Here is a 21725-nt window from a genome sequence, read left to right as displayed (position 1 = left end):
TGTGTAGACGGCGCCTTTTTGGTCGGTGCGCCGTGTGTGTGTTTTAAATACAGAAATGACACACAAAACTGAGGGTGGGCCTTTCCACACGGCGCACCGTATGGTCGTCAAAATACGGTACTGTGTGCATCTTACGAGGTGGCCCATCGTATTGCGCAGTTAAAAAAGCCCCACGCCATTGCAGAGGACCTCATCTTACCTGCAGCTATGGACATGGTCAGAGAGGTTCTGGATCAGTCCGCAGCCAATAAACTCAAAACTGTACCTCTGTCAAATGACACAATAAGGAGGCGAATTGAAGACATGTCGGAGACATCAGACAACAGACCAGAGCTCGCATTAAGCCAAGTTGTCATTTTGCTTTACAAATGGATGAATCTACTGATATACTACGTGAGACATTTGTGGGACGGGGACAGAAACAATTTCTCTGCACAAGAGAGCTTGTTACTACTACGACTGCAGAAGACATTTTCAGCTCTGTGGAATTGCATTTGAGATCAGTGGGCCTTAGCTGGGACAGTGCATCGGTATCATAACTGATGGTGCTTCCTCCAGGACAGGAAGACATTTTAATTTGACCATTGTTTTTACTGTTTATACAGGTTCTGTTTTATGTGAAAATAAACTAAACTAAACTATTACATAAACAATGGGAGGTGAAAACTCCCCTTTTAAGAGGGCAGAAACTGGATCATAAGGGGGGACCCGGGACCCTCCTGCTGAAGACCAACCGGGTACAGCAAGAAAAGAGATAAGAAAGAGAGGATAGACACAGATATAGAGTATTGTCAAAGGTACAAAAGAGCAAATATATGAATTACAGTAATAAGGCGCATTTCCACTCATGGGAGTTGATGGTACACCCACCAGACAGGAACGTCTAACAGGCCTGACCATCTTCTCACTCCCTTCTCCTGGCGTCTCCATTTGTGTAGCCACACAAGAACCTTTGACTGAAACAATAGCCCAGCTGGCCACCAGGGGGTGGTAATGGGCAGTTATTGCTGTAAACAGTCGGCAGCATAAAAGGAGATGAATCGAAGAATGCAGCAAACGAAGAAACACAGGGTGCTACTTGTGTTTTGCTTGTTTTTTTTAACATACATGTAACAAATCTTTCTCAGTTCGGTCATGGGCAGAAAGTTTTGCCCAAATGCTGGGTCCTTAAATGATCGCACCATACAAAGTTACAGAGGTAAATAACTTTATCAAAACATCCCAGAGTTCATTAAACTAAAGACCTTCCTCTCTAGAGCAGTCAATGCTTCCACGGTGTACACTCCAATCCCTTCCCACCTGTTTACCTGACCACTCCGTCACCCTCCAGGAGGCAACGCCTCTTCAAACAGCTGCACTGCAAAAGACACACATCAGTTAAGGTCATTCATGAAACTGCTCCCCTACTTTGCCGGTCTTGCCACTCGTCCCTCTCGTACGCTAAAATCCTGCATACAATAAAAGCTTTAATGAAGGGAAGAAATAATCTCACCCCCTAGGGGCCGAGCTGGAGACTCCGTCCCGCCACCCGGGGAGCCTTCCATGGGCGGCGTTAACTTCTACAGACCTTACTCTCCAACTTCAACTTCAGCCTTTTGGTTTAATGCTTGAAATCCACCACAAAAGTGCTAATCTTTCTTCAGTGAAATAACAGAGGCAGAAACAAACTTTCACACATTTCACACATTAGATTAAAGGATTTCCACAGGAATGGCTGAACTTCCACTTCATATTAAATGCACACATGTGGAAATGGACATGCGAATTGTAAAAAACCCAACTCCCATGATGCCTTTCTGCCATTCTAACTCCCATGATTCATTTTGTTTAGGAGGTTCTGGGCTACAAGATTGACCACCAGGTGTCGGTGTACATGGTGGCCGTCCTGGAGTACATCTGTGCCGACATCCTGAAACTGGCGGGAAATTATGTTAGGAACATCCGACACTTTGACATCACCAAACAGGACATCACCGTGGCGATGTGTGCTGACAAGGTACGAGTCTGAAACAGACACTGAAACACCCAGAAACCCAAAGCACAAGACCCAAAAAGAGACGGTAAAAGGCACTGAAGCGGATCCACATGTGGAATCTCAGCTTGACCTTCAGCTGGATCCACATCTGGAATCTCTGCTGGATTCAAGTGTGGAATCTCAGCTGGATCCACAGGTGGAATCTCAGCTTGACCTTCAGCTGGATCCATGTGTGGAATGTCAGCTTGAACCTCAGCCTGATCCAGATGTTGAGTCTCAGCTGCATCCACATCTTGAGTTTTAGCTGGATCCACGTCTGGAACGTCAACTGGATCCACATATTGATTTGCAGCTGGATCCACATCTTGAGTTTCAAAACACCGGTAACACAATGTAAAATTACAAATGTAGTAGAGGAAAAAAAATAGCCTACCAAAGAATTTTTTTCCTAATCATACTACTATACTCTTAAAGGAGCCATCTGTAAGAAATGTCCAAAACTGGTACTGCAGTCACTTTCAAAATATTGTTGAGCGGCGTGTACCCTCCCCCTCCTCCCCCCGACCAGAGGTTGCCAGGTAGGCTGCAGAATGCAGCAGGAACGTAGGATGCCATGGCTGCGATAATTAGAGCCGAGCTGGCAACCCGGATGCAGAAACAATACTGACTTGGTGATTGGGAGATAGGTGGAGGGTGGAGCTTCAGAAACAATACTGACTTGGTGATTGGGAGATAGGTGGAGGGTGGAGTTTCAGAAACAATACTGACTTGGTGATTGGGAGATAGGTGGAGGGTGGAGCTTCAGAAACAATACTGACTTGGTGATTGGGAGATAGGTGGAGGGTGGAGCTTCAGAAACAATACTGACTTGGTGATTGGGAGATAGGTGGAGGGTGGAGCTTCAGAAACAATACTGACTTGGTGATTGGGAGATAGGTGGAGGGTGGAGCTTCAGAAACAATACTGACTTGGTGATTGGGAGATAGGTGGAGGGTGGAGCTTCAGAAACAATACTGACTTGGTGATTGGGAGATAGGTGGAGGGTGGAGCTTCAGAAACAATACTGACTTGGTGATTGGGAGATAGGTGGAGGGTGGAGCTTCAGAAACAATACTGACTTGGTGATTGGGAGATAGGTGGAGGGTGGAGCTTCAACATAAACATCAGTTGAGGGCTGCAACTCCTCTTTTTAAACTGGAATATCCTGGCTTGAGTGCTGTTGTCAGTGACATAAGTATTTGAAATGAACATGATTTTTAAATGTCTGTTGACATATCGGGGTCATTTTATGATTCGTTTTATTATTGCTCTTACATACAGCTCCTTTAACAATAATTACAATGAGTCTGAGTCACTCACTAGTTAACAAAAAATGAATCTACCAAAGAAGACAATTTTTTTTTCGTCCCCCGGCGGGAATCGAACCCAGGATTTGCATCTTAAGTCGCAGTTGTATCCACATATTGAATTGCAGCTGGATCTACACCTAGAAACTCAGTTTGATCCACATCTGGAATCTCAGCTGGATCCAGGTGTGGAATCTCAGTTGGATCCACATATTGAATTGCAGGTGGATCCACATGTAGAAACTCAGTTTTATCCACTCCTGGAAACACAGCTTGAATGCACATCTGGAATCTCAGCTGGAACTTCAGCTGGATCCACATATTGAGTCTCTGTTGAATCCACATGTGGGACCTCAGTTTGATCCACATTTGAAACCTCAGTTGGAACTATATATTGAGTCTCAGCTGGATCCGTGTGTGGAACCTCAGCTTGGATCCACATCTGGAATCTCAGCTGGAACCTCAGCTTGGATCCACATCTGGAAGCACAAGGCTGACGTCAGCCTCCTCTTGGGAGTGTGAACTTCAGGATGTAAATCTGGGATTATCATCTGGCACTGGTTCACTGTTCCCATTTGACAAGTTTTTGCAGTTAGTTAGTCTCCCGCATGTTTGTACTTCTACATGGATGGAGTTTTTGTGTGATGCTGGTCCTCAGTAGTGAACTTCATAATTGTTACAGATTAAATTACAAATTGTACCAATTAAAAGAAACAGAAACATTGTTGAACACGACCTCTTCTAAGTGAAAGTCCCTCTCCAGATGTAGCACCGGTCTGCTTGTGTTCCTGCAGGTGTTGATGGACATGTTCCACCAGGACGAGGAGGACATCAGCAGCTTCCCTCTGATGGACGAGGAGCCGTCAGCCAACGAGGAGCAAACGTACTACGAGCTGGTCCGGAGCTTCATAGCAGATGGTTGGCAGTACCTCCGGCAGCTCAACCTGCTCATCAAGGTGTTCAGAGAGCCCTTCAACTCCAGCATCATGCTCTTCTCCCAGAACGTAAGTACGACGCTGGGAACTAGAGCTCCGCCGCCCATCTGCTCCTCACCATCAACTGGGCCATTTGTGTTAGTGTTGGCCAATAGCTGATAAATAATGGATTATCTGTGGTTGTTACGCCGTGTCTGACGTCCTGCCAGTGTGTATCCATAAAGGGAGCACATGTGCTGCAGGTTCTGAAGCTTGCTAGAGCTTCAGCGTGTCCATGGATGGATGGATGGATGGATGGATGGAGATAGGGAGGGGGGATGTCAGACTGTTTTCCACCTTCTTCACCAGTTTGTCCAGATGTGAGGCGTCCTTCTCAACGCTGCCTCCCCAGGTACATCTGCTCACTACAACAGACTGATAGAACATCTGCAGCAGCTTTGTGCAGATGTTGAAGGAGCCCAGTCATCCGAGTCTGTCCAGCTCTGAGCCTAATCCACCCAGGCTGACTCTCAGGTACAAACTCCCCGCAGTCACCTCTGATGATCACAGGATCACTTTGACCCGGATGATCCAGGGTCAAATATTGAGAATTATCTCTGTGAGGTTCAGGATTGTCTCCGAGATTTACCTCATGCATCCTCTAGAGAAAAGTTAAAGCTCATCTGGAAAACCACAGCCAAGAGCGGCCGTGCTTTCATAAGATCCCTCCCACCTGAAACCAGAGACTGCTATGAAGCGCTCCTTCAGGCTCTGGGAGAAGAGTATTCTTCGTACACCGACTGGGCCTCAGCTACTCTGGCTGCTTCTTCAATTAAGCACCAGGAGTCAGAACCACCAAAAAACTATTACTGGCGTCTGAGAGCTGCGTTCTTCCAGGGACGCAGCACCACAGGTTTGGAGGAAGATCATCATTTTAAGTCTCTCTTCCTTCATAACCTCCATGAAAGCGTATGGTTTAATGTAACCCTTCACTGCAGAATGAGGAACCTCAACATGCAGGAAACGCGTGAGTATGCACAGCTGGCGTGGGAAACACAGAGACGTCCCACTGTAGGTTCTGAGAGTGGCCCAGAGAGGGACAGCTTGGCATTTGAGGGGTGAGAGGTGCACTCCAATGCTGACACCAAGGTAAGGGCCAAGAGACGACGCATACGCTGTACATCAGCAGGCCGACAGAGCCAGGGGGTGCAGGACTGAAAAGAGAAGACACCATCTTCACCTCTTTAGCCAGAGCTGCATGATCTTCATCTTCATCATCTCATTCAGCAGCTGACTCACACAACTCAGGTGAGAGACCTTTCTGACCCAGAGGTGGGAATCAGCTCCACACCTGGAAGGGTAGGGTATCTTGGAGTGTTAGGGGAATAAATTCATGCCTACGCTCACAATTTGCATGCTCTCACATCTAACACAATTTTATTTTATTTGTTTTGTGTTTTTGTTTTTTTTCGTCTACCAATTAATCATAGAATGGTTAAATTGTTAGTTTCTTTCGAAGTACACCGCACACCAACACTTCACCCACAATACAAGAGGATTCAAGCAAACACATGGAATCATCCTAACATTTAACAAATCCTGTTTCTACTTTTCTTACTTTTCTTTGTATACACAGAAGTTCTGACGCAGCAACATTAAGACTTAGGTTAGGTTTTAGAGTCTCTGCCCAGAACAAAGCCTTTAGCCTCCATGAATTCTATGCCTAACCTTTGAACTTTAAAGTTTTTTTAACCCCTCGGCCAACCAGGACTGCATACCACATGGACTGTTGCCCCGTTGGTAGTTCCAACCACCACGACCAGCATCCCTGTCATCCCACCTAAGGGGGGAATTTGGGCCACAGTCCCATGTGAACTCTGTGACCAGCCTTGGTTTTCCTTACAGCTGACCGCATGGTTGAAACAAAGGAACCCCCCAAGGTGTCTCAAAGTCCAAAAAGGATTTGCATTGACGGACCTTTAGAGATAAGGAACAGCCCTCTGATTGGGTGTGGGCCGCATTCTGCAGCCTGGGCCCCTACAAAGAGCAGACTCCCCCTCTCCCGGTCTCTTCTCTTTTCCTTTCTCCTTCCTGCAGGTCTCTGCTGCCTCGGACCTGTCCACGGTCTCATGGAGTTCCCTGTGTGCAGGAACTACTACTTTAGCATGAAGAGTGACTAGCCACGGACCTCTGCCATGATCGTGACCAAAGAAGCGTCTGTCTGCAGCTGCAACTGATGGCCCACGAGTGTTCCGAGCCCCAGAGGAGCCGGACCAGGGACCCTGCAGGCCTCGATGTGAAAGCCTTTGGACCGACCTGGAGCTGAAGGAGGCCCAGCTGCTGTGTCCATGCTGCATCCCCTCATCCAGCTGCTGTGTCCATGCTGCATCCCCTCATCCAGCTGCTGTGTCCATGCTGCATCCCCTCATCCAGCTGCTGTGTCCATGCTGTATCCCCTCATCCAGCTGCTGTGTCCATGCTGCATCCCCTCATCCAGCTGCTGTGTCCATGCTGTATCCCCTCATCCAGCAGCTGTGTCCATGCTGTATCCCCTCATCCAGCTGCTGTGTCCATGCTGCATCCCCTCATCCAGCTGCTGTGTCCATGCTGCATCCCCTCATCCAGCTGCTGTGTCCATGCTGTATCCCCTCATCCAGCTGCTGTGTCCATGCTGCATCCCCTCATCCAGCTGCTGTGTCCATGCTGTATCCCCTCATCCAGCTGCTGTGTCCATGCTGTATCCCCTCATCCAGCTGCTGTGTCCATGCTGCACCCCCTCATCCAGCTGCTGTGTCCATGCTGCACCCCCTCATCCAGCTGCTGTGTCCATGCTGCACCCCCTCACCCGCATGGAGACAAGGACCAGGACTGAGAGAGAGCTGCTCTTTATCAGGATCCCCTGATCCCCTTTTTATTCACCAAGAAACGCTGACTGGCCGAATCAAACCACCTTTTTCTTCAACTACAAAGGTCCACGTAAGAGGCTGTTTTGTGTCTGGGCAGAGAAACTAAGTAACACATTTTAAAAGTTAGTTTTACGTCATGAGCCGGACCGCTGATCCCGTCACAACTGTGTTCATTAGTTAAAGTGTGTTTGTTTATCTTATTGTTTTCTCCTCTCATCCTGCTCCTACTAATCCCCCCCCCCCCCCCCCCCCCACACACACACACCACACACACACACACACACACACACACACACACACACACACACACACACACACACACACACACACACACACACACACACACACACACACACACACACACACATATAATCTGAATTTTGCGTTTACTTTTAGTTAGTTGTCGTTTCTATGTGTAGTTTAGGCATCAGAATTTATTCTAAGTGTTGTTTTATCATCTTTTTAACACTTGTGTAAATAAATTCTGATCAATTTGAATGAGAGAAGTTGTTTGTGTTTATCTTCTATTCTGGAGAATAACTTACTTTGAGACTGATTCTGCGGTTCAGTTATAATTTTCCTGATTAAATCAGGTGGTGCCCCGTTTTGATTAATTCATTTTCATAATTCAATTTGATAATTAATTTACTTTATTAATTATTAATAATTGTCGAAGGACAATCATTAATAACTCTTGGATAACTGAACCAGCACCCCCTCTGTGGCACAACACCAACGCTTGTTATTACGAACGGGCGGTTGCTTCGCTAAGCACGGTACCATTAAAAAAAGAAAAAAAGATGCTAGCACTGGCATGGCAGCACGTGTGTCTGCTGGGACTTCCAGCAGTCTGACCAGCACCGATCCAGCTGGACTCTCCTATGGGATTTCTTGCTTGTTCTTGCAGATATAAGTCGCTTTGGATAAAAGCGTCTGCTAAATGACAGTAGCAGCATGACAGCTGGCGGCTAGCGATTGGCTGAGCTGACTGTCAATCAGTCATATTATAAGTGTATTGCTTAATATAAACTGTCCTGATGTGGTACAAAAACATTCACCCTTCAGTCATCAAGGAGGGGAAATCCAACGATTTAGATTTTTTTTTTTTTTTAATATATTTTTATCCCGATTTTATTTATTTTTTTCCCTTTTATATCACCCAGTACTAAGTGACAGTCCTGGGCATTGCCATCCTCTACCAACCAACCGTAGGAGTTCCTGCACTGAGCTCAGGTCTCCTCCTTAACCTGAGGAGTGACCAGCAGCTTCTTTCCACCAGACAGGGTGGGGTTTCTCCGGCCGGACGTGGCGCGTGGAAGGATCACGTTATTCCGGCCGGATCCTCCCCACCCCATCTGTCCCCCGGTTGGCCAGAGGGGGCAGTAGAGCCCAGGACTGTTGCTTGTTTTTGTGAGGGTAGAGAACATTAGCTACCCAGGGGAACACGGGGAGAACATACAAACTCCACACAGAAAGATCCTTTCACCAACCCCACCCCAGGGTGCTGAAGTCATGGGAGAACTAACACGCACTTCAGCGCCCACAGCGTCCCCGGCGGGAATTGAACCCAGGACCTTCTTGCTGTGAGACCGCTGCACTACCTGCTGCACCACCGTGCCCCTCTCAAAGAGATTCTGGAAAGCCGGCGGTCTGTAGAGGAACCGCAGGTCCGTATCCGGACCCTGGTGGTCTGTAGAGGAACCGCAGGTCCGTATCCGGACCCTGGTGGTCTGTAGAGGAACCGCAGGTCCGTATCCGGACCCTGGAGGTCTGTAGAGGAACCGCAGGTCTGTATCCGGACCCTGGTGGTCTGTAGAGGAACCGCAGGTCCGTATCCGGACCCTGGTGGTCTGTAGAGGAACCGCAGGTCCGTATCCGGACCCTGGAGGTCTGTAGAGGAACCGCAGGTCTGTATCCAGACCCTGGTGGTCTGTAGAGGAACCGCAGGTCTGTATCCGGACCCTGGTGGTCTGTAGAGGAACCGCAGGTCCGTATCCGGACCCTGGTGGTCTGTAGAGGAACCGCAGGTCCGTATCAGTACCCTGGTGGTCTGTAGAGGAACCGCAGGTCTGTATCCGGACCCTGGAGGTCTGTAGAGGAACCGCAGGTCCGTATCCGGACCCTGGAGGTCTGTAGAGGAACCGCAGGTCTGTATCCGGACCCTGGTGGTCTGTAGAGGAACCGCAGGTCCGTATCCGGACCCTGGTGGTCTGTAGAGGAACCGCAGGTCCGTATCCGGACCCTGGTGGTCTGTAGAGGAACCGCAGGTCCGTATCCGGACCCTGGTGGTCTGTAGAGGAACCGCAGGTCCGTATCCGGACCCTGGTGGTCTGTAGAGGAACCGCAGGTCCGTATCCGGACCCTAGTGGTCTGTAGAGGAACCGCAGGTCTGTATCCGGACCCTGGTGGTCTGTAGAGGAACCGCAGGTCTGTATCCAGACCCTGGAGGTCTGTAGAGGAACCGCAGGTCCGTATCCGGACCCTGGAGGTCTGTAGAGGAACCGCAGGTCCGTATCCGGACCCTGGAGGTCTGTAGAGGAACCGCAGGTCTGTATCCAGACCCTGGAGGTCTGTAGAGGAACCGCAGGTCCGTATCCGGACCCTGGAGGTCTGTAGAGGAACCGCAGGTCCGTATCCGGACCCTGGAGGTCTGTAGAGGAACCGCAGGTCTGTATCCAGACCCTGGAGGTCTGTAGAGGAACCGCAGGTCCGTATCCGGACCCTGGAGGTCTGTAGAGGAACCGCAGGTCCGTATCAGTACCCTGGAGGTCTGTAGAGGAACCGCAGGTCCGTATCAGTACCCTGGTGGTCTGTAGAGGAACCGCAGGTCCGTATCAGTACCCTGGTGGTCTGTAGAGGAACCGCAGGTCCGTATCCGGACCCTGGAGGTCTGTAGAGGAACCGCAGGTCCCTATCCGGACCCTGGAGGTCTGTAGAGGAACCGCAGGTCCCTATCCGGACCCTGGTGGTCTGTAGAGGAACCGCAGGTCTGTATCCGGACCCTGGTGGTCTGTAGAGGAACCGCAGGTCCGTATCCGGACCCTGGTGGTCTGTAGAGGAACCGCAGGTCCGTATCCGGACCCTGGAGGTCTGTAGAGGAACCGCAGGTCCCTATCCGGACCCTGGTGGTCTGTAGAGGAACCGCAGGTCCGTATCCGGACCCTAGTGGTCTGTAGAGGAACCGCAGGTCTGTATCCGGACCCTGGTGGTCTGTAGAGGAACCGCAGGTCTGTATCCAGACCCTGGAGGTCTGTAGAGGAACCGCAGGTCCGTATCCGGACCCTGGAGGTCTGTAGAGGAACCGCAGGTCCGTATCCGGACCCTGGAGGTCTGTAGAGGAACCGCAGGTCTGTATCCAGACCCTGGAGGTCTGTAGAGGAACCGCAGGTCCGTATCCGGACCCTGGAGGTCTGTAGAGGAACCGCAGGTCCGTATCCGGACCCTGGAGGTCTGTAGAGGAACCGCAGGTCTGTATCCAGACCCTGGAGGTCTGTAGAGGAACCGCAGGTCCGTATCCGGACCCTGGAGGTCTGTAGAGGAACCGCAGGTCCGTATCAGTACCCTGGAGGTCTGTAGAGGAACCGCAGGTCCGTATCAGTACCCTGGTGGTCTGTAGAGGAACCGCAGGTCCGTATCAGTACCCTGGTGGTCTGTAGAGGAACCGCAGGTCCGTATCCGGACCCTGGAGGTCTGTAGAGGAACCGCAGGTCCCTATCCGGACCCTGGAGGTCTGTAGAGGAACCGCAGGTCCCTATCCGGACCCTGGTGGTCTGTAGAGGAACCGCAGGTCTGTATCCGGACCCTGGTGGTCTGTAGAGGAACCGCAGGTCCGTATCCGGACCCTGGTGGTCTGTAGAGGAACCGCAGGTCTGTATCCGGACCCTGGAGGTCTGTAGAGGAACCGCAGGTCTGTATCCGGACCCTGGTGGTCTGTAGAGGAACCGCAGGTCTGTATCCGGACCCTGGAGGTCTGTAGAGGACCTGCAGGTCCGTATCCGGACCCTGGAGGTCTGTAGAGGACCTGCAGGTCCGTATCCGGACCCTGGAGGTCTGTAGAGGACCTGCAGGTCTGTATCCGGACCCTGGTGGTCTGTAGAGGAACCGCAGGTCTGTATCCGGACCCTGGAGGTCTGTAGAGGACCTGCAGGTCTGTATCAGTACCCTGGAGGTCTGTAGAGGAACCGCAGGTCTGTATCCAGACCCTGGTGGTCTGTAGAGGAACCGCAGGTCCGTATCCGGACCCTGGTGGTCTGTAGAGGAACCGCAGGTCCGTATCCGGACCCTGGAGGTCTGTAGAGGAACCGCAGGTCTGTATCCGGACCCTGGTGGTCTGTAGAGGAACCGCAGGTCCGTATCAGTACCCTGGCGGTCTGTAGAGGAACCGCAGGTCCGTATCCGGACCCTGGAGGTCTGTAGAGGACCTGCAGGTCTGTATCCGGACCCTGGAGGTCTGTAGAGGACCTGCAGGTCTGTATCCGGACCCTGGCGGTCTGTAGAGGACCTGCAGGTCTGTATCCGGACCCTGGAGGTCTGTAGAGGAACCGCAGGTCCGTATCCGGACCCTGGAGGTCTGTAGAGGAACCGCAGGTCTGGATCCGGACCCTGGCGGATGGTAAATGAACTTCGAGGAATGTTATATCCGCATTGGTCTCCACCAGGAATCAGATGGTTGGTGCTGGGCTGGATCCAGGTGGCGTAGCCTGACCTGCAGCTCTCTCCAAATGTTACTACGTGTCACGTTGACGTGGACTGAAAGAAACGTGATTAGTAAATTGGTTGTTGTTCATTTTTTATTTTCCTGCTCCTATTTGTTCTTTGTCATTTTCAAGTCGGGTAGAATAATAGTTTGCTGCAGTGTCTGTTAAAACGACTGATGCTCCACATTTATCAGGTTCAACTTTTGTTAAATGTACTGTATCTGCTCCGCTATGGTACATACCGGAAGGAAAAGCACACTTGGCATAGCGAGCTACAGTGCCACAGGAAAGAACCTACTCTGCAAACAATAACAGGGAAGTATAACCGCCAGAGACCCTCAGCGCCATGGGGGGCTGGTGTAAAACAGCTGGATCCAAATACAGCAGTCAACATTTGAAGTGGATCATAAACACTTTAGAAGGCTGAGCCTGTTCTTGTCTTCTGACAACGTTTAGGAAAAGTTTTGATCCACTTGTTGACTCGTATGTTCTTGTCTCGGTAAACTGTGCTCCCTGCTGCCAGCTCCAGACTAGTAACAATCAGCACACTGCTTCAAGATACAACCTCGTTATAATGATCAAACTACTAACAATCGGACTGATAATTGATTAATAATGCCCATTCCTAATACGGAGAGAGAAAAAGGATGCCCCCCAAAAAAGCTGTATCATAAATCAGACATCAGCTACCTGATTCCTAAAAACTCCTGGTCATCAGGGGCTGTAGGAAAGGGGGACTGGTGGAGAGACTCATCACAGTGATTGATCTGCTCCTCCAGGATGTGGACAGCATCTTCAGTCAGATAGTAGACGTCCACGAGGTGACGGTGAAGCTCCTGGGCCTGATCGAAGACACGGTGGAGATGACGGATGAAGGAAGCCCTCATCCTCTGGTGGGGAGCTGCTTCGAAGACCTGGCTGAGGTGCGGACGCCTGTGTGATGTATGAGCTGACTGGACGCTTATATCTGCTCCTCTATAACGCTTCATGCTTTGGCAGGAGTTGGCCTTTGATCCTTATGAGACTTATGCGCGGGACGTCCTGCGTCTGGGCTTCCAAGACTACTTCCTCAGTCAGGTGTCCAAGCCAGGAGCTGCCTTCCACCTCCAGGTGAGCCACGCCCACCGGACATTAGAGGCTCGTCAGTCCCTGTTATGTATGAGTTCCTGCTTTTAGTCCCGTTAGATCCTTGCTAACAGTTGATTATTTTTTTTGAGCTTCATCAGAAGTAAAATTAACTTTTTTAGCATTGTCTTACAGTTGATATTTATTTTTTATTTTTTTCTCAACAAAAGCGGTCCTCTTGTGTCAAAGTGTAAGAAACATCATTATTCATACTGTTATGCAATGATGTATCTCAAATAAACTTGAAACTTGAAACTTGATTATAAAGTCAAACTTCAGGGTCCGTTCTTTGCACCGTTCATAGATGGGTTTTTTAGGGGTCCGTTCGTCACACAGTTCATAGATGGTTTCTATCAGGGTCCGTTCTTCAAACCGTTCATAGATGGGCTCCGTTCTTCAGCCAGTTCATAGACGGGTTCTTTTAGGGTCAGTACTAGGGCTGAACCATTTTTGAAAATAATCTAATTGCGATTTTTTTCTTCAATATTGCGATTGCGATTTAATATGCGATTATTTTTTTCAAGGTCCTGTTCTCATGTATTTTTCAACTACACAAGCAATAAATCAGTCTGTTTTACAATAAACATTGCCAGATTTATTTAAAGCACAGATTTCAACAATAAAGAAAACAAATCTGTGGCTTTACCTCTTTAACACGTCTACACATGGGTCGTTCTCTCTGAACCCAATCACACGACACCAAACCGGGTTAAACTTTAGCCAAAACGAGGCGTAGTTTAATAGAAAAACACAGAAAAACTCCCACAGGGAACAAAAAACCTTCCTCACAGGCAGTACTCGAGTTGTAAAAAAAAATATCAGGGGGGATGGTGGATTTTTATCATATGGGGACAGATAATTTGTGCTGATTACAAATAATAAAATATATAACAAATAATAGCACTGACCTGCAGAAATACTGCAGGAATGACATAGCAGCAGTTAAATACAGCCTTCTGTAAGCTTTAAATATCCACTGGGCTTACATCTAATACATCAAAACACAACAATAAAAAACACTTTTCTGAACTTATCAATATGACTCTGTCCTTCACAGGATAAGTCAAATGGATCACTGCAAAAACTCAAAATCTTAACAAGAATATTTGTCTTACTTGCAGTTAAAATGTCTCATGTTAGTAAAAAAATCTCATTACACTTAAAACAAGACTCATCACTGGAAAAAACAACAATTTTCACCTGTTTCAAGTAGATTTTCACTTGAAATAAGTAGAAAAATCTGCCAGTGGAATAAGATTTTTTTGCTTGTAATAAGAAGATAAATCGTGTCCCACTGGCAGATTTTTCTACTTATTTCAAGTGAAAATTTACTTGAAACAGGTGAAAATTGTCAAATAAGTTATTTTTCTGGTGTTATTTTTCTGGTGATGACTCTAATGTTGAAATAGCAGTAAAACCACATTCATTGATGAAATGACATAAGGGATGGAAAGGGGGGATGGCAGTTTTACAGGGGGGAGGATTTGGACCGTTTTTATTTCAGGGGGGATGATTTTCACCGTTTTTATTTCATCCCCCCTCAACTCAAGTACTGCTCACAGGGAACTCAGAACTTCTTCATAAATAACTCAAAAATCACAGAGAGGAAAAAAAACACCAGCAAACTAACAAACAAACAAACCAATAAAGCTCACAGAGTTAACAAAACAAACCAGCAATGAACAACTGGCAGCCCCGCTGTTTAACCTCACCTCCTGATGAGCTGTCGGGCTGCAGGTGTGGTTTAAGGCTGATTTATGGTTCCGCGTTACACCGCCGTAGGGTACGCGGTACGGCGCGCGTCGCCGCGTAACCTACGGCGTAAGCTCTGCGTCGATTTAACGCGGAACCATAAATCAGACTTCACAGCGCGACTCACTGTGCGCCCGGCTCGTGCTCGGCGCCGCGCACAGCTCCTCGCCGACTCCGCGCTCATATATTTAATACATTTATAAAGCCCATATATTTATAAAGCCCCGCCTGGCCGAGCCCTAACGCTGAGGCCATGGTAGATTTAGGTTACACGCGGACACTGTTGACTTTTTTTCGCTGCCGGCAACGTGACCAGATCACGTGACCAGATCACGTGACTGGTCAAATCGCAGCCTTTGCGGTTAGAAAATCTCGTTTTATCACATTGCGATATTATCGCAAATGCAATTAATGGTTCAGCCCTAGTCAGTACTTAAATACATGTCCCTTTAGGGTCCGCTCTTCAAAAGTGTTTTGCGGGCCTGGGCCCCAATACTCCGATATCCATATTGTTGATTCAGTTTTCTGATGATGTTGTGGACTGATCTGTCTCTGTGTTACCAGTCCATCTGTGAAGGCTTCAAGGAGGCTGTCCAGTACGTTTTGCCCAGACTTCTGCTCACCCCGGTGTACCACTGTCTACATATGTTTGAGATCCTCAAGGTGAGACCCCTACCACTCCCACCACACTCAGTTTATTTGGACTCACCACTTGTGTAAAAGAGTCCAGCCACTTTACATTCTGATGATGTATCAGGACATCATGAAGATTCTCCTGTCCTTACCAGGTCTAAAACCTGAGAGATTTCCCACTGGTCATTGTTAACGGGACAGAAACAAAAGCGGTGGGTGTCTGGCTGTGCAGGAGTTCTAATCCAGTCCTCTACAGCAGGGGTTCCCAACCTTTTTTGTGCCAAGGACCAGCAGAAGTAGAAACAAAAAGCTCATGGACCGGTTGACAATTTATGTCAATTTTAATAAACATTTTAGAACAAAACTACGCATTTTAAATAGGGCTGCAACTAACGACTATTTTAATAGTCAACTATTATCACCGATTATTGAAACGATTAGTCGACTAATCGGATAATTAGTAATTTTTTCTTAAATTTAGCATGAGGTTAATTTAATTATGTGGCAAATGATAATCAACACGAGAAAGGTGGGTACTTCAATGAAAAATAGATATTTTATTCAACTTTGCTGCTGTTCATACAAAAAGTAAATAAAAAAAACCAAGGACAGGCAAATAGATCAGTCAGTATAGACATAAATCCATAAATAAATAAACCTCTGTCCATAATTTTTTATTTTTTTAAGGACAGGCAATTGTGTTATATAAAAAATAAATGATAAAATAAAATAAAACGTCTCATTTTTTCTTCATCAAGTGGGTGAAATGGGTTCTGGATGGCAGGACGTTCTCTGGGTTGAACTGTATCATTTGTTGAAACCCGTCACCATCAACCATGGAGAGCCTCGTATCACAGATCTGCATTTGCAGTATTGATCAGTGAGGGCAGTCGTCTGTTGCAGGAACACGTCTGCTTCTTTGCATGCATTTAATTTAAAATACTTGTGTCAGGCACAGTCAGGCATAACGTTAAAGCTCTCTTTTAAAGCCAAAATACGCTTAATATCTTACCAAGGCGAGTCCGTTTCGTTCAACTGTCCGACTATGGAGTAAGATAACTTCCAAAAAGATGTGTCCATGTTATAACTATTCGTATACGTAGTGATAAACATTTGTATGTAAATAAAAAAGTTGTACCCCAAATTCTGCTGTCACACACATGAGTCTGATAAATTATTAGGGTTAGGATTGTTTTTATGTGAGTAAAAAATGAGGTAAGAAATGTACGTTTTACGTCTCATTTATTCATTCACACACGCTAATATACTTGGGAAACAGTTAGGCACCAAATATAATATATTTAATTTTCTCAGATGGAAAAAATAAGAACTTTATTGATCCCACATAGGATTAATTCATGTTATATCAGCTATAGAGAACAAGGTAGTGCGGAAAAAAAACAATAGTCTATCCCCCCTCACAAAAATAAGAAAAGAGAAACATATTTTCTCATCAACAAAACAAATTAAATTTTTTTCAAATAACAAAATAACACATTTGAACCATTTTTCAGACAATAAAAGAACTGAAAAAATCTGAAGAATTGTTCAAATATGTTATTTTGTTACTTGAACATTTTAAAATATGTTCATGTAAAATATGCTTTGTTGGTGAGAAAATATATTTTGTGAGGGGGGATAGGCTATATATGGTTTTTCGGCACTACCTTGTTCTCTATAGCTGATATAACATGAATTGTTGACCGTTTTGTTACCCGCAGCTGCGCTGGGACGCAAAAAAAAAAAAAAAGCTGCGCTGAGTGTCTGCTGCGCGGCTCTCGGCAGAGATTGTATGAGGTGAAGTGAAGTAAGATGCCTCACTCCATTGGAAAAAAAACGTCTGGTGATAATTGTCGACAATTTTGATTATCGATTTTTGTCGACAACGTCGGCGAATCGTTGCAGCCCTAATTATGATCGGAACAAAAGCCATTTCACGGCCCAGTAGTAACAGCTCTGCGGCCCGGTACCGGTCCGGGGACCGGGGGTTGGGAATCACGGCTCTACAGGGCTACCTCACTTCATTGAAGTTTGCAGACAGTTGCAAAGTGGCCGTTTTTGACTTCTGCATTTATCTAGATTTCACCTTAGAAATATCCCTTGCCTGTTTTGGATGGAGCTAGAACAGTCTCATAATTCACAAATGCACACGCCGATCCACAAATGCACAGAACAAAATCCACAGACCGATCCACACGTGCATAGGACAAGATATGTAAGGGATAATGCGCAACGAGGTTTACATTAACATAAATATATGGACAACGTGGGGGCGTGAACCGGTTTGCCTCCGCGAAATCCATATATTTCCGTGCTCATTTGATTGACTGAAACAAAGGAAGAAATCTGATTGGTTGCAGATCCTTCTCTGTTAAATTGTTAAATTAAATTTGTGGATTGACGGACGTCAGGGGAGTCTCAAAAGTCACACGCAAATCCAGCGCAGCTCACACACAAAAACATGTTTGTAAATCAGGTTATATTTGTGTGTGCATCAAAAATACACTTGTGTATCTTGTCCTACGCATGTGTGAATTGTTCTGTGCATTTGTGAATCGGTCTGTGCATTTGTGAATCTTGTCCTGCGCATTTGTGGATCAGCGTGTGCATTTGTGAATTATGAGACTGTTCTAGCTCCAGTTCTAGTTTTGCTACCATTATTTTTTTAGCACAACCCCACCTGTGTGCATTAACTATTTTTGACAAACTGTATTAAATAAGGATGAAAACAATCAACTATTGATTAAATATTGATTTAAAAAGTCAGTCAATCGCCCTTTCCACTGGTGGTGTTGCCAGTAAAGAGCGCCATAGTTTTAAACGCATTGTGGAAAACCCACATATTTGCAGCACAAAACTTATAATAATAGGTATTTCCATTACAAGTATGTCATAACCATATACAGTGGGGCAATAAAGTACTTAGTCAGACACCAGTTGTGCACGTTCTCCCACTTAAAAAGATAAGAGAGGCCTGTAATTTTCATCACAGTTATATCTCAGCTATGAGAGACAGAATGGAAAAAATATCCAGAAAATCACATTGTGTGATTTTTAAAGAATGTATTTGCAAATTAAAGTGGAAAATAAGTATTTGGTCAATAACAGAAGTTCATTTCAATACTTTGTTATATACCCTTTGTTGGCAATGACAGAGGTGAAAGGTTTTTTGTAAGTCTTCCCAAGGTTTTCTACACTGTTGCTGGTATTTTGGTCCGTTCCTCCATGATCTCCTCTAGAGCAGTGATTGGTCCGTTCCTCCATGCAGATCTCCTCTAGAGCAGTGATTGGTCCGTTCCTCCATGATCTCCTCTAGAGCAGTGATTGGTCCGTTCCTCCATGATCTCCTCTAGAGCAGTGATTGGTCCGTTCCTCCATGCAGATCTCCTCTAAAGCAGTGATTGGTCCATTCCTCCATGATCTCCTCTAGAGCAGTGATTGGTCCGTTCCTCCATGATCTCCTCTAGAGCAGTGATTGGTCCGTTCCTCCATGCAGATCTCCTCTAAAGCAGTGATTGGTCCGTTCCTCCATGATCTCCTCTAGAGCAGTGATTGGTCCGTTCCTCCATGCAGATCTCCTCTAAAGCAGTGATTGGTCCGTTCCTCCATGATCTCCTCTAGAGCAGTGATTGGTCCGTTCCTCCATGCACATCTCCTCTAGAGCAGTGATTGGTCCGTTCCTCCATGATCTCCTCTAGAGCAGTGATTGGTCCGTTCCTCCATGATCTCCTCTAGAGCAGTGATTGGTCCGTTCCTCCATGATCTCCTCTAGAGCAGTGATTGGTCCGTTCCTCCATGATCTCCTCTAGAGCAGTGATTGGTCCGTTCCTCCATGATCTCCTCTAGAGCAGTGATTGGTCCGTTCCTCCATGATCTCCTCTAAAGCAGTGATTGGTCCGTTCCTCCATGATCTCCTCTAGAGCAATGATTGGTCCGTTCCTCCATGCAGATCTCCTCTAGAGCAGTGATTGGTCCGTTCCTCCATGATCTCCTCTAGAGCAGTGATTGGTCCGTTCCTCCATGATCTCCTCTAGAGCAGTGATTGGTCCGTTCCTCCATGCAGATCTCCTCTAGAGCAGTGATTGGCCCGTTCCTCCATGATCTCCTCTAGAGCAGTGATTGGTCCGTTCCTCCATGCAGATCTCCTCTAGAGCAGTGATTGGTCCGTTCCTCCATGATCTCCTCTAGAGCAGTGATTGGTCCGTTCCTCCATGATCTCCTCTAGAGCAGTGATTGGTCCGTTCCTCCATGATCTCCTCTAGAGCAGTGATTGGTCCGTTCCTCCATGATCTCCTCTAAAGCAGTGATTGGTCCGTTCCTCCATGATCTCCTCTAGAGCAATGATTGGTCCGTTCCTCCATGCAGATCTCCTCTAGAGCAGTGATTGGTCCGTTCCTCCATGCAGATCTCCTCTAGAGCAGTGATTGGTCCGTTCCTTCATGCAGATCTCCTCTAGAGCAGTGATTGGTCCGTTCCTCCATGATCTCCTCTAGAGCAGTGATTGGTTCGTTCCTCCATGATCTCCTCTAGAGCAGTGATTGGTCCGTTCCTCCATGATCTCCTCTAGAGCAGTGATTGGTCCGTTCCTCCATGATCTCCTCTAGAGCAGTGATTGGTCCGTTCCTCCATGATCTCCTCTAGAGCAGTGATTGGTCCGTTCCTCCATGATCTCCTCTAGAGCAGTGATTGGTCCGTTCCTCCATGATTTCCTCTAGAGCAGTGATTGGTCCGTTCCTCCATGATCTCCTCTAGAGCAGTGATTGGTCCGTTCCTCCATGATCTCCTCTAGAGCAGTGATTGGTCCGTTCCTCCATGCAGATCTCCTCTAGAGCAGTGATTGGTCCGTTCCTCCATGATCTCCTCTAGAGCAGTGATTGGTCCGTTCCTCCATGCAGATCTCCTCTAGAGCAGTGATTGGTCCGTTCCTCCATGATCTCCTCTAAAGCAGTGATTCGTCCGTTCCTCCATGATCTCCTCTAGAGCAGTGATTGGTCCGTTCCTCCATGATCTCCTCTAGAGCAGTGATTGGTCCGTTCCTCCATGATCTCCTCTAGAGCAGTGATTGGTCCGTTGCTCCATGATCTCCTCTAGAGCAGTGATTGGTCCGTTCCTTCATGCAGATCTCCTCTAGAGCAATGATTGGTCCGTTCCTCCATGATCTCCTCTAGAGCAGTGATTGGTCCGTTCCTCCATGATCTCCTCTAGAGCAGTGATTGGTCCGTTCCTCCATGATCTCCTCTAGAGCAGTGATTGGTCCGTTCCTCCATGATCTCCTCTAGAGCAGTGATTGGTCCGTTCCTCCATGATCTCCTCTAGAGCAGTGATTGGTCCGTTCCTCCATGATCTCCTCTAGAGCAGTGATTGGTCCGTTCCTCCATGATCTCCTCTAGAGCAGTGATTGGTCCGTTCCTCCATGCAGATCTCCTCTAGAGCAGTGATTGGTCCGTTCCTCCATGATCTCCTCTAGAGCAGTGATTGGTCCGTTCCTCCATGCAGATCTCCTCTAGAGCAGTGATTGGTCCGTTCCTTCATGCAGATCTCCTCTAGAGCAGTGATTGGTCCGTTCCTCTGTGCAGATCTCCTCTAGAGCAGTGATTGGTCCGTTCCTCCATGATCTCCTCTAGAGCAGTGATTGGTCCGTTCCTCCATGCAGATCTCCTCTAGAGCAGTGATTGGCCCGTTCCTCCATGATCTCCTCTAGAGCAGTGATTGGTCCGTTCCTCCATGCAGATCTCCTCTAGAGCAGTGATTGGTCCGTTCCTCCATGATCTCCTCTAGAGCAGTGATTGGTCCGTTCCTCCATGATCTCCTCTAGAGCAGTGATTGGTCCGTTCCTCCATGATCTCCTCTAGAGCAGTGATTGGTCTGTTCCTCCATGATCTCCTCTAGAGCAGTGATTGGTCCGTTCCTCCATGCAGATCTCCTCTAGAGCAGTGATTGGTCCGTTCCTCCATGATCTCCTCTAAAGCAGTGATTGGTCCGTTCCTCCATGATCTCCTCTAGAGCAATGATTGGTCCGTTCCTCCATGCAGATCTCCTCTAGAGCAGTGATTGGTCCGTTCCTCCATGCAGATCTCCTCTAGAGCAGTGATTGGTCCGTTCCTTCATGCAGATCTCCTCTAGAGCAGTGATTGGTCCGTTCCTCCATGATCTCCTCTAGAGCAGTGATTGGTTCGTTCCTCCATGATCTCCTCTAGAGCAGTGATTGGTCCGTTCCTCCATGATCTCCTCTAGAGCAGTGATTGGTCCGTTCCTCCATGATCTCCTCTAGAGCAGTGATTGGTCCGTTCCTCCATGATCTCCTCTAGAGCAGTGATTGGTCCGTTCCTCCATGATCTCCTCTAGAGCAGTGATTGGTCCGTTCCTCCATGATCTCC

The 21725-nt window shown here is 47.4% G+C and overlaps 1 protein-coding gene across 8 annotated transcripts in view; it reads left to right on the top strand.

The window, feature by feature from the left end:
- The window catches only part of LOC133449012 (son of sevenless homolog 1-like), a 211294-nt gene that overhangs the window by 55732 nt on the left and 133837 nt on the right, over nucleotides 1-21725 (top strand). For 7 of the 8 annotated variants that reach the window (XM_061728139.1, XM_061728110.1, XM_061728102.1 and 4 more), the window contains 5 exons: nucleotides 1832-1996; nucleotides 4116-4325; nucleotides 12618-12761; nucleotides 12838-12948; nucleotides 15280-15378. In XM_061728139.1, coding sequence (XP_061584123.1) covers nucleotides 1832-1996; nucleotides 4116-4325; nucleotides 12618-12761; nucleotides 12838-12948; nucleotides 15280-15378 — 729 coding nt within the window. The remainder of the gene's footprint in view (nucleotides 1-1831; nucleotides 1997-4115; nucleotides 4326-12617; nucleotides 12762-12837; nucleotides 12949-15279; nucleotides 15379-21725) is intronic. The other variant, XM_061728132.1, reaches the window with a different exon arrangement.

The sequence above is a fragment of the Cololabis saira genome, chromosome 1, assembly GCF_033807715.1.
Source record: "Cololabis saira isolate AMF1-May2022 chromosome 1, fColSai1.1, whole genome shotgun sequence".
Classification (NCBI taxonomy): Eukaryota; Metazoa; Chordata; class Actinopteri; order Beloniformes; family Belonidae; genus Cololabis; species Cololabis saira.
Note: the sequence above shows the minus strand (reverse complement) of the source record. Positions and strands in the feature narration are given on the sequence as shown.